At 40.9% G+C, this 18,818-nt stretch overlaps 1 protein-coding gene across 2 annotated transcripts in view; it reads right to left on the minus strand.

The window, feature by feature from the left end:
* ARMH4 (armadillo like helical domain containing 4) overlaps positions 1–18,818 on the minus strand; it is a 149,533-nt gene that overhangs the window by 89,500 nt on the left and 41,215 nt on the right. For both annotated transcript variants that reach the window (XR_010338600.1, XM_021670876.2), the window contains exon 5: positions 6,543–6,800. Coding sequence is in view for 1 of the 2 variants with exons in the window: in XM_021670876.2 (XP_021526551.2) it covers positions 6,543–6,800 (258 nt within the window). In the remaining variant the exon portion in view is untranslated. The remainder of the gene's footprint in view (positions 1–6,542; positions 6,801–18,818) is intronic.

The raw sequence follows: 18,818 nt of genomic DNA on the forward strand, positions 1-18,818 counted from the left end.
ATCTGGAACATCAATCAAACTCTAAAGTAGCCAAAATGGTCTCTTCCTGAGATGGAACAATGCCACCCTCAAGCTCTCATCCAGAACTCATGAGCTCAAACCAAATAAAGATAATAATTTAACAAGATTGGTCATGGGATTCTTAGAGGATAGAAGAGACACAAATGTGTATCACTGACAAGAGAAGAAAATAGAACAACACAGAAACCATGAGTGATAGACGTGGTGACTGCCCCCGGGCTCCACCCATTCCACCAATCACATGATCACGTTCCACTTGCTAACCATTGTTCAGATATGGGCATGTGACCTAATCTCAGTCAATCAGGGGCATGATATAGTCTACTGGGGAATTCTTGAAAGGCTGCCTCTCTCTTTAGAAAGAAGCACAGTGGCCAGGCACAGAGGCTCACACATGTAATCCCAGCACTTTAGGAGGCTGAGGCAGACGGATCACCTGAGGCTAGAAGTGCAAGACCAGCCTGGCCAATATGGTGAAACACTGTCCCTACTAAAAATACAAAAATTAGCTGGGCCATGGTGGCATGCACCTATAATCTCGGCTACTTGGGAGGCTGAGGCAGGAGAATTACTTGAACTTGGGAGGTGGAGGTTGCAATGAGCCTAGATCACACCACTGCACTCCAGCCTGGGAGATAAAGAGATGGGGAGGGGAAAGAGGGAATTGGAGGGGAGGGATGAGAGAAGGGGGAAGAGGGGAAAGGGGAAGGGAGGAAGGGAGGGGCACAATGTGCCAGGCGCAGTGGCTCATGCCTATAATCCCAGCACTTTGGGGGACTGAGGTGGGCAGATCACTTGAGGTCAGGAGTTCAAGATCAACCTGATCAACATGGCAAAACCCCGTCTCTACCGCAAATACAAAAATTACAGGCATGGTATGTGCCCGTAATCCCAGCTACTGGGGAGGCTGAGGCGGGAGAATCACTTGAACCCAGAAGGTGGAGGTTGTAGTGAGCCAAGATCACACCACTGCACTCCAGCCTGGGGGAGAAAGTAAGACTCTGTCTCAAAAAAGGAAAGAAAAGAAAAGAAAGAAGAAAGAAAGAAAGAACAAACAAATGAACACACTGAGAAATGTTGCCTTCCTTCTCTGAACAATGTCTTGTCTGGATGTGAAACCTGAAATTGTTGCAGCCATTGCAATTAAAAGGAAGCCAGCCTGAGGGCCAAGTCAACACACCAAGGATAGCAATACAGCAAAATGGGAAAAAAACTTATGTCACTGATGACAATTGGGCTTCTGCATCAATAGACCCAGAAGCTCTATCTCTAGACTTCTTGTTTTGAGAAAAAAAAATGTATTTCTTCATTCTATAAACCAATTTAACTTAGGATTTCTACTACCTATAACTGAAGGCATCCGAACAAATATAACAAGCAAACAGAAGTGAATCACCAGGTATTAATTACATTGAAAATAAACATTAAAATAAATATGTTGACTCATCTTTAGTCATATTGATTTTTACACTGCAAAGAGGATAATTGTGTAGTTTATTATGGCAACAAGATAAGAAGTGGTGTGGGTCACAGTGTCTGCTCTCTGTACAGGTTCTTGTCAATAAATGTAAAAATGAACCTGATAGATGAGAGAAGAAATTAATTCTGCATATGTGAATAGAGAGCTTCCTATATGCTAACATTTGACCAATCAGCCAATACGCCTCAAACAAAATATGGAACTTTCACTCCTGATTCTCTCTATCCCAACAACACACAGTTCACTCCACATTCACGTTTCCCTGCAGCAAGATGAAGAACCTAAGTTCTCTCCCTCCAAAGCTTCAGAGGCAATGCATATATGATGGTGCACAAAACGGAAGTGCAGAGAATTTGAGGCCTGAATTTACTGCTTTGCCTTAGAAAGTCCTCTATGTCCCTGCTCTTGGCACTTCACAGGAAATGAGACTGTAATCTATTCCAAGAGTTTGCATTATTTTTAGTTCACTACCCACCTCAATCTGTTCGTTTTTAAAAATTTACATGGGTTTCAGCATTTACTTTGGAATACCATTCATATTGTAAAACTGGAGGTGACAACCTATAAATAAAAAAACCCATTTAAAAATAGGAATGAAGCGGACAGCCAATTAAAGTGTTATTATATTAAATAGAATTACTTTTCAAAGGATCTCAGTGTTTGCATTTTTATTGATTCATTACAGGAAAAAGTATACTTAATTTTACAATGTTTAAACTCTGAGCATAGCTGCCACGAGGCTCTGCTTTCAAAATGACGCTGCTCCTTGAATACCTATTGAAATCTGAATCCGTTTTCTATGGCTGCTATAACAAATTACCATAAGGCTTCAGACAACACAGATTTATTACCTTGCAGTTCTAGAGGTCAAAAGTCTGAAATGGGTCTCACCGAGCTAAAACCAAGATGTTGGTAGGGCCACATTCCTTCCAGAGGCCATGGAGGAGAATCCATTTTCTTGCCTTTTCCAGCTTCTAGAGGCTGACAGCATTCCTTGGCTAATGGCTACATCACTCCGACCTCTGCTCCCATCATCACATCTTCTTCTCTGATTCTGAATCTCCTACTTCCCTCTTATAAGAACCTTTGTGATTATACTGAATCCACCCAATAATGCAGGATAACCTCCCTATTCCAATTTAAAGATCCTTAACTTTTTTTTTTTTTGGCAAGGTCTTACTCTGTCACCCAGGCTGGAATGCAGTAGCGTAATCACGGCTTCCTGCAGCCTTAAATTCCTGGTGATATGGTTTGGCTGCGCCAACAGCCAAATCTCATCTTGAATTGTAGTTCCTATGATCCCCTGTGTCCTGGGAGGGACCTCGTGGGAGGTGCTTCGATTACAGGGGCAGTTTCCCCATGCTGTTCTCATGGTACAGAGTGAGTTCTCACAAGATTTGATGGTTTTATAGGGGGCTTTTCCTCACTTAGGTCTGTACTCTTCCTCCCTGCTACCATATGAAGGACATGTTTGCTTCCCCTTCTGCCAGGATTGTAAATTTCCTGAGACTTCCCCAGCCCTGCAGTACTGTGAGTCAATTAAAGCTTTTTCCTTCATAAATTATCCAGTCTCAGGGATCTCTTCATAGCAGCATGAAAACAAACCATTCCACCTGGCTCAAGTGACCCTCCCACCTCAGCCTCCTGAGTAGCTCGGACTACAAGTACATGCTACCCTCAGCTAACTTTTTGTAGCTTTTGTAGAGATGGGGTCTTTCTATGTTTCCAGGCTGTTCTCAAACTCCTGGCCTCAAACGATCCTCCTGCCTCAGCCTCTCAAAGCACTGGGAATACAGGCATGAGCCACTGTGCCCAGCCTAAAGATCCTTAATTTAATCAAATCAGTAAAGTCTCTTTTTCCATGTAGGGTAATGTGTTTGCAGGTTCCAGATATTAGAACATGGACATCTTCAGGGAGCCATTGTTCTACCTACCACAAAATCCATCACAAAGAAAAAAAGGGTTTTTACTATTTTACCTGATCTGAGAGTATTTAGTAAACTGTATCATTTAATATTGATCCAGATGTTGTTATTTGTTCTGAATTACTAGGAGAATTCCCGTCCTTCCAAGAAAATGATGGTGGGCTAATAAAACTCTAAACCCAGACAATCCTCAAATATAATCTTCTCACAGTGAGAAGTACAGTTTGAAATATTTGTTCCTTTGTTTGGTTCCCAGGAAACCCACAATGCTAAAAACATGTTGACAAAATGAATTTTTTAGGAAAAGAAGCAATGGCAAAAAGTAAGAGACACCTAGAGAAATAGTAAATAATATGAAAAAGTCTGATTTTTTTAAAAAAAGCTCAGGATCTGGAGAAATCACTTTTAAAAGCATAACAAATTACTAAACTGGTATCACTAATTTAAGAAATTTGAGCTGTATCTCACACCTGTAATCCCAGCACTTTGGGAAGCCAAGGCGGGCAGATCATCTAAGGTCAGGAGTTTGAGACCAGCCTGGCCAACATGGTGAAACTATGTCTCTACTAAAAATACAAAAATTAGCCTGGTGTGGTGGCAGGTACCTGTAATCCCAGCTGCTCGGGAGGCTGAGGCAGAAGAATCACTTGAACCCAGGAGGCGGAGGTTGCAGTGCCCAAGATTGCGCCACTGCACTCCAGCCTGAATGACAGAGTAAGACTCCATCTCAAAAAAAAAAAAAAAAAAAAAAAACAAGAAAAGAAACTTTAGCTGTGCAAGGGGCCTGAAATCAGGAGTCAGGACAGGAGGACAACAGAGCTTTTTGTCCTCAGCTTCAAGCATGACAAGCCTTAAGATTTAACTGCTTTTAGCCAAAACAGGGAACAAGCCAGGTGTTCATCAACAGGTGACTAGATGAGCAAAATGTGTTATATCCATACAACTGAATACTAGTCAGCTATACATATGTGTGTGTGCATGTGTGAGCACGTGTGTGTGTATGTTACGTATAATAAGGAACAAACTACTGACACATAACAACATAGTTGAATCTCAAAATCATTAGGCTAAGTGATCTAAGCCAGATACAAGATGTTATATGCCATTTGATTTCATTTGTAGAAAATTCTAGGAAATGCAGACTAATGTACAGTGACCAAAGAAGACCAGTGGTTACCTGAGGGAGGAATGAACTGCAAAGAGGCATGAGGAAGCACTGGGGATGAAATGATGGAAATGTTCTGCATTATGACTGTGATGGGGGTTGCCTGAGTGTATATAACTCTGAAAACTCATCAAATCGTATGCTTTCAGTAAGTGCAATTTATTGTGTAATAATATACACCTCAATAAAGTTGATTCCTTAAAAATCTGACTCCTATTCAGTGGTAAATTTGTGTTGAGGAGCATGATAATACCACAGCCCAAATGATCATTTTAGCTTGAATCAGAGCTTCCCTATATTTTGCTAAGACCCTCCAATTACTTATAATTATTCATAGATGGCAAGTTCACTTTGTAAGTGGTGAAACTTCATTCCTTTGACCACACATCCAGAGTAGATGCCATATGATGTCCCTGCTTCTGTGCTAAGGCAACCCTGTCTCCCTCGCTCCTCCCTCCAATAAAGTGCTAGTCTCTGAATATCCATCCCATCCATCCTGAAAGGCTGTTTAACTGTACATGATACTTCCATATTATAAAGCTGTGCACAACCTGAGGAGTCACTTTATGTGTAGATTTTTGTCTGTTTTTAACCTGCTCTGCAATAAGTTATCTTTGTATTTTGTATTTTATTTCATTCCTTTCAAACCTGCTCATGTAGAACAGAAGCATTTCAAACTAAACATTCATTCACTTGTTCACAGATCAGAGTTCATCTTATTTTGTGTTTGTTTGACAGTATTTTGATATTATAATGTTTTGATACCCGTATAAGTTTTTATCAGTTTCATATGACATGTTTTTAAAGTAACCATTGTCCAATGCATGCGGAATTTGGCCAGAAAGTAATTCAGGAAATGTTGTCTGTCCACTGGAAGTCCATCCCTTATTATCTCCTCTCCTTCCTGTAGCATATTCCACAGGAAGTCCCAGCTACACTACAACCTGTATGCCAGTCTACAGAGTGCCACTCCCAGAATTACATCCAGAGCAAAGCCCACACCAACTTCCAAATTTTCAACAAAATGTCTCCTAAACTAGTATTTTTGCCAGTTTTTCTGACACTTAAATCTAACATCTGCCACACTGAAGGAATCAATGGGCCCAGCTGTTAAAGACTAGGAGCATTTCAGAGAAGAGTTTCTTTGGAGAAGAGATCACTTCACCTCCAGTCAAAGGAATAGGGCCTCAAGGAGTCACTCAGAGCTTAATAGCGTCTCCCTCTGACAAGAGGAGAGGGACAGACTGGGGAGCTTCCCTGCTAATGGGGAAGGAAGTGCCGAGCTGAGGAGCAGCCTGTGTCGTCCAAGTCTCTCGCCACAAGCATGAGCCATGAATAGACAGTGAGCATGGAGTGGTCTGGACATCCTAGTGGCTGAAATGAAATCGTGTTTGACAAGGCAATGCAGCCACAAGACTGAATAGGAAAGTCATGGGACTGTCCAACTGCTCACCTACAAGCAGGGGAAGAAGTTCCGCTAGGGAACAAATTATCAAAGGACAGAGTGGAACAAGAATGCATTTGTTCTCCGACTCTATCCCCTGGTGCTGTTTGTCCGGGCATCCTGGTTGCACATATCTCCTCCCCGTGCAGATGTCCTCCTAAAGCCTACTGCTGTCTTCCAACTGGGAAAGAAAAACTGAGTTTCTTCCAAAAATCAGGCAACTGTGCTCAAATAGGCAGTTAGAGACTGTTTGGAGCCTGGCTATTTAAGAGCATAAATAAAAACTCATCGAAGAAGTAACTGATAATTTTTAATGTTTAATTATCAGTTATTTCTTCAATGAGTTTATATTTATACTCCTAACCACCACCCATAGATGTAGAAACTACTCATAAATATAGAAAACCCATTTTTCTCTACAATAGATGGCAATGAAAGAAGGCTGTCACCTTAGAAACATAAAAGAAGGAGAGAAGGAAGGAAAAGGGAAATACACATGCCTCTTACCCAGGCCTTGATTCTGCTGTTCCCATTCAATGGCATCTGGCACCTGGTAGGTAGCTCCCTCCAACAGGTCCATGTTTCCCTGCTCTAAGCCTGGTTCCTGGGATGTGACACCAGGGAGAGTAAACCCTGGCAGCTCAGTGTCACCATCCAAGCCCTCATCCAGCGAGTCTGCATCTTTATCTTCCTCATCTTCATCCTCATCTTCCTCTTCTTCATCTTCATCTTCTTCGTCCTCTTCATCCTCATCATCTTCTCCCTCTAGGCAAAAAGAAATCAAAGGGAAATATAGAGACATATAATGAGTTTATGCTGAAACAAATGAATCCTTTGAAATGATCCAAACACTACAAATAACTGTTTGGTGTTTTGAAACACATCTTTATAGCCAAAGTCAGACAATGTGAACTTTGCAGGATTATACACCCACCATATGTCCTACAGTTTAAACTTTCAAAACCATAGTCACGTCAGATAAGTATCAGGCAGATGTTTATTGGGAGTCAAAGTTCAGGTAATATGATTTGTTATTAAAGTTATTTATATTTACAATATAAATATTGTATTTATACAATACAATAAATTGTTTTATTTTTGCTGTTTTCTGGAGATCATTAAATGTTTATCAGTTACCACACTGAAGTACTAACAAAACTTAAAATAAGCTGTTCCCATCCCTTTATAGCTCATAATGTTAACGGAGAGAATTCATTATTTTGGCACAGTTTTTTTCTATTTATCCATATCAGTGAGTAGAACTCACAACAATGGTAAGTGAAGAGCACATGAATTCACCTTGGATCTTGTTCTCTCTAAGGAAGAGTAATCCAAGAAACTGGAAATAATTTCATCAACATTCTCAATCCAACTCTAAAGGAATTGGGAAATGGGATATTCACCAGGAGTGGTCAGAAAGGCAACACATTAAAAATTACCATTATCATCATTGTAAGAGTTAACATCCACAATTCATCATTTTCTAGATTTTTTTTTTTAAGAGACGTGTTCTTATTCTGCTGCCCACGCTGGAGTGCAGTGTCATGATCGTAGTTCACCACAGCCTCAAACTCCTAAACTCAAGCAATCCTCCTCCCTCAGTCTCCCACAATGCTAGGATTACAGGTGAGACATGGCACTTCACCACAAGTTGTCATTTTCAATGCTTCAAGTGGAGTGGGTTTAAGGAACATAAGATCTCCAATTTCGTAGGCTGGGCACGGTGGCTCACACCTGTAACCCAGCACTTCGGGATGTGAAGGTGGACAGATCACCTGAAGTCAGGAGTTTGAGAACAGCCTGACCAACATGGAGAAACCCCATCTCTACTAAAAATACAAAATTAGCCAGGAGTGGTGGCACATGCCTGTAATCCTAGCTACTCGGGAGGCTGAGGAAGGAGAATCACTTGAACCTGGGAGGTGGAGGTTATGGTGAGCCGAGATGGTGCCACTGCATTCCAGCCTGGGCAAGAAGAGCAAAACTCCATCTCAAAAAAAAAAAAAAAATCCCCAATTTCATTTTGTTTCACCAATGTTAATTTCCTAGCAATACTTCAAGGCCCCATCCTCCCCATGGATGCACCCCTGAAGCCCCTGATAAGTGCCCACGAAGTCCACAAAAGGCCTTCCCCTTTGGTCTCTCCCCTTGACTCTCGGCACAGCAGTGACTGCAGTAGGTAACTCTCCTCCTATGGTGGAGAAAAGAAGGGAAGAAGGACAACCAGAGCCCAAGAACTTGGAGACTCTCCTTTTCTGCTTCTACACAACTTTCTCCACACATACTCCCTTTCCTCTATCATTTAGAGGTTTTCTAAGTTTTAAAAAATGTCACCTTTAATCTTTGCTAATTTTTATATGTCCTTTAACTTGGTAGAATTAATATCTGTCACCACTCTAAAAATTCAACAAATATTTATCAGCCCCCTAATACGTGCTGTTGCAGACACTAGGGATAGAGCAACAACGTCTCTGCTGTCATGGAGCCCATACGCCACTCAGAAAGACTCACAGCAAACAAATAATAGACAGATAACTCTCTACTCTCATTAAAACCGGCAAGAAGATAGAAAATGCCAGACACTACTATTTTAGAAAGGGAAATTAAAGAAAGCTTTTCTGACAAGGTAAAGTTTGAACAGAGGACATACCGAAATAATGAATTATCTTGTTTAATTTAGGTCAACATCTACAGGAAGAGCATTCCCAGTGGAGGAAATAGCAAGGACTTAAATCCTTGAGGCAGGTGTGGCCTTGCTGCGTTCAAAGAATGGCAAAGAAGCCTGGGCTGCGAGAACCAGGGCAAATACAGGAAACGAGGCAGGAAGAAATGGGCAGGGGCCAGATCTGACTTTTTTTTCTTTTCTTTCTTTCTTGCTTTTTTTTGAGTCTTTTATTTATTTCAGTAGTTTTTTTGGGAACAATTAGTGCTGACTTACATGTTTAAAGAATGACTCTGGCAATAGGGTGGAGAACAGGCTATATCAGAGCAAGAGATGAAACAGGAAGGCTAATAAGGAGTCCATTTAAAAACCAGGAATAGATTACGGTGCTTTGGACTAGGGTACAGTCTGGAAAGAGCAGAGAGGTACTGAGATCTGGGATATAATTTTGAAGGTAGAACCCTGCTGATAATTATAACCTGAAATGCAGGAGGAAGATCCCACATGGCTGAAAATGGGACCTAAAAGATAAAGAGTCAAAGCAAGAATTGTCATTTGAGATATAGTAACTGTGTGACGGCCTATGGCATCCAAGGAAATGTTGGAGGTCCAGGGACGTTTCAAAGCTAGAGATAAAAGTTCGGGAATCGTCAGCTTATAAATAATATCCAAAGCCCTGAGACTGGCTGAGATTATCAAGAGGGCGAGTATAGACAGAAAGGGAAATGGTCCAGACCACATTCCCTGGCAAAGCCACCATTTAGAGGGTGACCAGCAGAGGGAGATCTGCACAGGAGATAGGAGTGACCACTGGGGTGGGAGAAAAACCAAGGAGAGTGTAGTGTCAGGGAGGGCAAATGAAGAAAGTATTTCCAAGGGTCTGAGGAAGAGACTGAGGATGTCCCTCTGGCTTGGGCACTGGGAGGCTATGGGTGACCTTGACAAAAGTTGTTTCTGAGGAATGACAAGGACAAAGCCAGGTTGGAGTGCTTCAAAAGAAGATTAGAAGACACAAACAAACAAACAAAAAATCCTTACCAGAAATTTGGCTAAAAGGAGAACAGAGAAACTAGGATACAGGTAGAGAGAGATACCTGGTCAAGGGTAGGTTCTTAAAATAGAATATAGAAAACAGAACCTGCTTGTAAGTTAATGGGTCAGATCTCGTTGAGAGGGGCAATCAAAGAGGCAAGAAAGAGAGAAGCAGCTGCAGGAGAATATCCTGAGATACACAGTATTATACGGTGGCTGCATGCATGGACTCTGAAGCCACGCAAATTTATCATGGCTGTGTGATTTTGCACACGTTGCTGAATTTTGCTGTGCCCCAGCTTCCTCATCTGCAAAACTGATATTATTACTACCTCACAGGGCTGTGGTAAGAATCACATTAGTTAATTTACAAGGGACTTGGCTGGACACGGTGGCTCATGCCTGTAATCCCAGCATTTTGGGAGGCCGAGGCAGGCAAATCATGAGGTCAGGAGTTCAAGACCAGCCTGGCCAACATGGTGAAACCCCACCTCTACTAAAAATACAAAAAATTAGCTGGGTGTAGTGGCGGGCACCTGTAATCCCAGCTACCGGAGGGACTGAGGCAAGACAATCACTTGAACCCGGGAGGCAGAGGTTGCAGTGAGCAGAGATCACGCCACTGCACTCCAGCCTGGGTGACAGGGCAAGACTTCATCTCAAAAAAAAAAAAAAAAAAAATTATAAGGGACTTAAAACTAAGCCTGGTACATAGTGGACAGATTGGCTTCTTCACAATGACTACAAGAAGACAGTGTGCAGTGCACAGGCCGTCTTGTATACACCCTCCCCTGCAACGGTAGGGAAGGAAGGGCAGAGAGACAGGCATGGTGCAGGCAGGTGGGCAGATTCGGTGGCTGGAATGCGTGAAATTCATCTTTCCGTTTCTTTTATTCTCAGTCAAATAAAAAACTGGAAAGGGAAAGAGAAATGTTGGTGGTTTGAGGTGAGAGGAAAAAGTGTAAAATAGTCGTCTTGGAGACTGGGCAAGTAAATCCTCGGGGGAAGGGGGCAGGACTGCCAGGCAGTTTTCTAGGCCCACTTCAGATGTGACATCATACATTTAAAGTGAGACCTGTTGAGATGGTTGTGAGTTGTTCTCCAGCCACATTCAGCTGCTTGGGCGCAGGCATAGGTGGAGAAGGGAGTAGGCACAGAGACTTAACCAGCAGCAAGTCTTACCAGAAGAGCTCAATAGAGAGCGTGGAGGATAGAGAGAGGGTAAGAAAGGGTATTGATTGTGTGTGAAGAAATAATTATAAAAATGGACCAAGGAGCACTTTGCGAGGCCAAGGTGAGCAGATCACCTGAGGTCGGGGGTTCGAGACCAGCCTGACCAACATGGAAAAACCCCGTCTCTACTAAAAATACAAAATCAGCAGGGCGTGGTGGCGCATCCTGTAATCCCAGCTACTTGGGAGACTGAGACGGGAGAATCACTTGAACCCGGGAGGCGGAGGTTGTGGTAAGCCAAGATCATGTCATTGTACTCCAGCCTGGGCAACAAAAGCAAAACTCCTTCTAAAAAAAAAAAAAAAAAAAAAAAAAAAAAACTTGAAAAGGAGTCTGGATAGAGGAAAAATGATAGAATATTTAGATTATGAGGAAAACTATCAGGAACCATCAAAACTACCTGAGGACTTCCATATCTTTACTTTAAATTCCTGACAGGTTGTTTTCTCCTCCTCTTGGGGGTGGATCTGGAGGGAGCAGCACCCCTTCCTTCTCCTGGAGTGCCCCTGCCTGCACCCCCAAGACCAAGACCACTGCTTCACAATGTAGCAGGGACTCCTGGCTGTCCCTCAAAAGTGACTGCTTCTGTGCTAGAAAATGAAAAAACAGCAAGGGCCAGAAGTGAACCAGAGTGCAGATTGAGGCAGAATCAGTGAGTCAGAGTGATGACCTGGGGCCTCCATGCCCAGGCAGAAAGAAAAACAAGCAGACAGACATCCAGAGGAAAAGCCAAAGATGTAGCCCAGAAGGATGAAGCTGTGGGACACTAATGCCCACATCACCTGCTGCCTGTGTAGTGGGCACCTCACTGATGCCACCAGGGTGGCCAAGTGTCTGCACACATTCTGTAAGGGTTGCCTGGTCAAGTATTTGGAAGAGAACAACACCTGCCCTTCCTATAGGACTGTGATGCATCACAGCTACTCACTGCGGTACATCAGTCATGACAGCACCATACATGAGATTGTTTACCAATCGGTATCAGGTCTCCAAGAAGCAGAAATGAATACAGAGAGAGAATTCTGCTACCAGTTGGGCATGGAAGTGCCTGGAGACATCAAGGGGGAGAATTATTCCACCAAACAACACTTAGATTTTCATCAGAATGATGAAATGAAAGCAGAAGACAGTTAAACAGAGACCAGAAAAAAAGAAGGAAAAGGACAAAGATTTTCACAGAAGTGATGAGCAGGAAAGCAACAGCAGCAAGTTGTGGGGACTGAAAAGGAAATGCATCTGCTGCATAGCCCAAGCAATGGTCTGACATCTAACGAAGTTCACTGCCAAAAATCTTAACCTTTTGTCCTTCAGTGAGGTAATATTCAATCCATAAACAGAAACTCTAGCAAGTCATTTCTTATGTAAAAATGACACTCCTAAAATTCTTTGGTTTTTTTTTTTTTTTTTTACAACTTTATTTGGAGATTTTAACCAGAAAAAAAAAATCTCAATTTGTTTTGCCTTCTCTGCCAGGTAACATGATAGGAAACAGCAGTGAGGATTGTGAAAAGCCCAGAGACCATGGACATGAAGAACCCACCATTATTAGAAGAGAAAAAGGGGGAGAGGGTGTGGAGAGGAGGTCCGGTGATGGAACTGTTTTAAAATATGTTAACGATATTCCTCACAAAGAAGAATTCTGTTCTTTAATTTCACAAATGGATGGGTAGGTAGGTGGGTGGAAAGAGGGATAGGTGAATGAAAGATAGAGAGAGAGAGAGAATATGCTTTCAAGTTGTAATAAATGCTGAGAATAAATGAAACCTGGTGGCCTGCTGGGCTGGGTGGTGAAAGAGTGACGTGAGCACATGAGCTCAAAATCACTAGAAGCTCACCTCAAGGTGGTGACATTTGGGTGAAGATGTAAATTCTCAGCAGGAGACCAGCTCTGCACAGGTAAGAGAAGGCACTGGAGGGCCTTGGGCAGGGGTACGTGGTTTGGCGCAGGGTTTTAAAAGATCCCTTAGACTTTGTGGAAAATGGGTTATGGGGTAGAGAAATGAAAGCAGGAGAGGCTGATGGCAGGAGTCCCAGGAGAGAAGAATCATGGTAGTTCAGTGAAGGTGGAAAAATGGACAGACTTGAGATGTGTTTCGGAGAAAGCAGTGGGTGGAATGGTGGCCCCAAAGAGATAAACCCACATCTGGGCCCCCTAGAACCTGCAAATGGGACCTCATTTGGTAAAAGAATCTTTGCAGGTACAAGTAGTTAAAGATTTTGAGATAAAATAGTATTGGATTCTCTTGGTGGACTTAAGTACAATGAAAAAAGTCCTTATAAAAATAAAGCAGAGAAAGACTGAGATACAGACACAGAGGCAAAGAGAAAGTCTTTTGGAGAGGCAGCCAGATACTGGAGTGATGCAGCCACAAGCTGAGGAATCTTTAAGCCACAAGAAGCTGGAAGAGGCAGGAAGGATCCTCCCCACTATGGTCTGCATGCGTCCCCCAAAATTCATGTTTGGAAATTAATAGATTGGTGTCCTTATAAAAAGGGCTGTGGGAATGGGCTCACGCTCTTCTGCTCTTCCGCCACGTGAGGATGCAGCAAGAAGACCCTTGCCAGATGCTGGCACCTTGGTCTTGGACTTCTCAGCCTCCAGAACTATGAGGAAATAAATTTCTATTCTTCATAAAACCAACCCCCGCCTCAAAAAAAAAACCCTATTTAAAGACTTTGGGGACCTTCCTCCTATAGACAGGAACTGTCTAAAAAGAGCACTTTTTTTTTTTTTTTTTTGAGATAGAGTCTTGCTCTGTCACCCAGGCTGGAGTGCAGTGATGTGCACATGGCTCACTACAGCCTCAGCTTCCTGGTCTCAAGTGATCCTCCTGCCTCAGCCTCCCAAAGTACTGGAATTACAGCTGTGAGCCACTATACCTGACCCCATTTCTTTCTTTATTTTTGAAGCATTATAAAATTAATTTTAGTATCCTTTGCTCCCCACAAACCTAAGAGGTTTGGATTAACAAAACAATGGTGCCTATATAATCCTGATCTCCTAGGATCACTGTTCTCTGACCACTACCATCCACCAAAGACAACTTTTACTTGGTCCTCAACATCTTCATCCAATACCTTCTCTTTAAAGTATAGAATCCTAAAAAATGAAAGGAATCTCCAAAGTCACTTTATTCCATCCTATTATCCCAAAGAGAGGGCTGCATGTAAGCAAGCCTAGCCCAACAAGAAGGCTGCTACCTTTATAATGTGACTTGGAGGAAACTACTAGGGTCAACATGTCTCATAAACTCTCCCACACTCACTCACCTTGGTAGAGACTGCCTTCTCCTCCTCCCTGCCCTGAAATGTCCAACATGAGATGCCTTCCTCTGAGTCAGACAATCAAACCGAGAAGTATTCTCTTTAGAAACTTCATATTGAGTAGTATACAATTTATACTATGGGAAAGTAAGGAAGGTCCCTGATTTACACGTGAGATACAAGAGAAAAGCTTCCTCCTTGTACTACCGGCTTCACCCTTCCGTACAAAGCAACTTATAAGATTTATTAGTTGTCCTTTTAATAGTTACAGAATGATAGAGCTAGCCTGAGAAGACAGCCATAGAAAAATAAAGTTTTGGTGACTGTGTGGAGAAGACAGGAGGAAGTCAGCCTTATTAGAATGAGGTTTCTCTTTTAGTCGACCTTATTCTCTCATAATCTTTTTCTGCCAGAAAATGTTTTTTTTAGGAGCCTACAATTATTTTACAGCCATTAAGCATCTTTAATTATATGTCACTTGTACCCTGTTTCAATTACCAATAGAACCTGACTACTATTACAGATCAGTAACAAAAAAGATATTATCACCTCTCTTCAAATTAGCAAAATAATGTATGTTAGAGTAACTTGAACTAGAAAGGTGGAAAACTATCAAATAAAGGAAAGATGGTCTTGTCCACTGTTGTATCACCATTGACTAGTACAGTACTTGGCAATCAATTGTGCTCAGTATTTTTTGAATGAATAAATGCATAAATGATAAGATAGATGCAGTTTTTTTAAGCCCAGATCTAAGGAAACACAGAGTAACACTTAATAAACAATCAGCGATACATTCCTCTGAATACTCTTGCAACCACAAAGGCAGCATACAAGACCAACCGATGTAAAACCAGAGTTCATCTTCTCTTCATAAAAACTGAAGAGAAAGTCATCTGTATTTCAGCCAGTCTTTCAATTAGTTACACCCAAGATAAATAATGATGTCATGAACATCTCTTAACACAAAGAACAATGACATGCCATAAACGTTCAACAAATAAAACTATGCCAAAAATAACAGGATTCCTGGACCAAGAGCTAAAATTAAAGAACTCAATCATATAACACTACCAAGTTATATGTAAAGGTTAGAGGGTAATGTCTGAGTTTTACAATTTTGTTTAAATAAACCCCAAATTTTATTTTCATTCATCTGAATCCCAAATAAGCATAGGATCAAGGTAAAAGAGACACACAATTATTCTACATAAAGATAGCATAGAGAAAGAAAACTGAACCTCTAAAAAAAATTGATCTTGGTTAACTATGCATAGCAGATACACGTCCTATGTCAATAACCAGTGATCATGCTCAAAAACGTAAAGCTGTATTTGTTCTGACAATCTCTAAAAAGACATTGCAATTCAGGAAAGGAAGATTCAGAGAGTTTAGCCTGAAAAGTTCCTTCTAGACATGTTACCTTGAATTGGAAAATTCATCCTCATAACTGACACTTCTTTTTCCCAAGGTGACATGGCACTGATTACATCATGACACCAAACACTAACGGTGACCCTAGCGGCAAAGGGGCAGGAGGAATGGTTTCTAAGCAACCATCTCTCTCGACAGTTAAAATCCTCCCAACAAACTGCTCTGTTCCAACTCCGAAACACATGATATGCATTATGAAAAATTCCCTTTTTCAGCATCTCCTTAGAAGACGTGTCCCACTGAGTCCAGCATGCACAGATAGGAATGATGGGCTCCTTGCCATGCAGCTAATGGATTTTTCTACAGCATCTTTACTGAGATCAAGTCACTTGGGATTAATCTGATGCTCCTGCTAGCATGTCCACTGTCAAGAATTCTGACACTTAACAATAATAAAAAACCTGGATGAGATGTCGGCCAAAACCCAAACTTAGGTGTTCAGAGAGTAGATGGTTCAGCATACATCAGAGACTGGGACATGCTTCAATTTCTGACTGCTGTGCTTGAGGTAAACTGAAACAGTTAAGAATAAAACTAAGAATCATTAAACTGAAATGTCAGAGAATAGTGCCACATGGCCAAGAGATGGTTAGTGATACTAAATTGTGTTCACAGCTCAAACAGATAAATGTCCTGTTGCAAGTGGCAGGAAGACAATATACGTCTACACGGTATTAGCTTAGAGAGCTAAGCCAACTTTATCTGTCTGGCAGATCTCTGACAATCTCTTAACAGCTGTTTCAAAGCCCACAACAATACTTTGTACTTACATGGGGCTTTCCTTCCGAGGGACTCAAACAGCTTTTCAGGCTTTATTCTCCAAACTTACATTGTTAGCTAACAGGGAACAAGCTTCGTAAGTTTTGTTTTACTTACAGGCTCCTTGGTGGGTGAAAAAAAAAACACACAAACAAACAAAAAAACTACCTTAGATGCTCAAATACCACAGCAGAGGCTTAAACGAGCTTGTGCAAACAGAATTTTTGCCTCTCTAGATCAGACCTGTTTTCTTTATTCATTGCAATTATTACTGCCTAGGGTTACCAAAATTGAGAGTTTTCATTTTGTTCAGGACCAGGGCCATAGGTTAACTCTCAACAAAATTAATAAAAGATGTGGGAGAAATTTTGCCCTTGTCACCCTGAGTAATTTGAGTGATCTGACTCTGCTATAAAGTCCATGTGTCATTTAAGCGGCAGTTCCCAACAAAGATGCTCAGTTTCTCTAACTGCATTTTTATCACAGCTTTGACATTTTAGATCTCCAGAAGGTACAAAAGTAGCTAGCACTTCCAGGCTGTTACTAATGCATCAAAGGTGGAAAAAACCTTAGTTGAGAATGTGCCATCCCAACAATGACAGCAGGAAGAACCAGAGCAGGAGCACCTGTTCCCCAACATCTGCTGTCTATCCCTGACTTACAAGGAGAATAGGATCTCACCTGTATTTTCTGCCTTTTTGGAATAGCAATGATTAATTTGAATCATCATCTTTTGTCTATTTATTCATGAGTTTTACATGTCAAATTTCTCTTTTTAGTGGCTTTTTCTTCCCTTTACTATGTTTAAAATTAAATTTAAGGTAAACAAATTAGCCCATGTGAAAAAGAAGAAGAATACCTTGCAAAGAAACAGGGTAGTTTCACCAGGCATGGGCTGAGCACATATTAGTCTTTCTCCCACTTCTCCTATGAAGGGAATGGCTCTGACACATCAAGGATGAAACCTTTGCAGGCATACGTTTTCCTGGGAACTCTTAAGCCAATAATAATCAAAAACCATTGTTTTCACCTATAAAGAGTGACTGAAGCCCTAGAAATGACACTGCTCTTATTTCCAGATTTTTTTTTAACTTGGGCCTCAAATCAGGTGCCAAACTTAAAAACCAGAAAGAAAATATTAAACTTGTCTTGAGGATGTGAAGTGACTCTCCAGCAGATGGCTCTCCAGGATCAGAAGGTTATAAGGGATACCAGAATTTTCTGAACTAACAGCAACTCACAATATTAAGCTGACTTAGAATATATAGAATTTCATTACATTTCTAAAATGGAAATATTCCTGCCAAGTGCTTTTACATTTTTATCATGTAATATGAGATAAATATTAAACTATGTATATATACCATATTTATCTTATTAAGTTTTACAGTGAAATGAACCCCAGAGAACTCAGTATTTGATTTAAGAACTAGTATGTTATTAATACTGTTGCATCTATCTATCTGCATATTCCTCTTATCTCAATGTCCTTCTTCCCCTTAAAGCCATACAAAGTTACTGAATGCTGTATTTGGGGACTTTCTTTCCATTCAAAATTATGGTTTTAAGTTTCACACATCTTGTTGTACAAAAAACTAGTTCATTAATTTTCACTGATACATGGTATTCATTATGCATATATATCATTATCCCCATGTCACAGAACACTTGGGATATTTGGTCATTGCTAATTTTGATTTTGCTGTTATGAATAGCGCTGCTTGAAGAGTCATATATACTCTCTAGTATATTTGTTCAAGGGTTTTTCTAGGATACAGTCCTAAAAGTGGAATTGCTAGGTCAAAAGGAATACAAGTGTTCGACATCCTAATATCTAAATAAATGTCCCTGGCTCCACATCCTCATCGACCTTTGGCATTGTCGAACATTTCTTTTCAATCCAGTGTGTATAATAAATATGATGTCCCTCCAGATGTCATTTGCACTTCCTTGATGACTAATGAGGTTGTGTATCTTTTCAGTATCTGTGTGAGATGCCCACTCATGTCTTTCACTCATCTTCCTATTGAGCTGTCATTTTCCTGCTAATTCTTTGAGAGTTCTTTCTAACCTGGACATCGATCCTTTATCAGTTATATGGATTGCAAAATATCTTTGCTAATTTTAGAAGCTGTATTTTCACTTTCTTCCTAGCATCCTTTTATAAAAGGTTTTAGTTTTCATATCATTGAATTTATTAGTATTTTTATCATTAGCAATTTTGTGTCATATCTAAAAAAACTTTATTGTAACATCAGAAAAATATTCTATAATTTTAGTCAATTTAAGTTTTGTCTATCACATCTGCTTTTAAACCACATAGAACTGATTTTTGTATAGCATGTAGCTTCCAATTCAATATAATTTTTCTATATGAACAACCAATTGTCCCAGAACAC

The sequence above is a fragment of the Aotus nancymaae genome, unplaced genomic scaffold, assembly GCF_030222135.1.
Source record: "Aotus nancymaae isolate 86718 unplaced genomic scaffold, 86718_ANA_hifiasm-v0.15.2.pri h1tg000062l, whole genome shotgun sequence".
NCBI lineage: Eukaryota > Metazoa > Chordata > Mammalia > Primates > Aotidae > Aotus > Aotus nancymaae.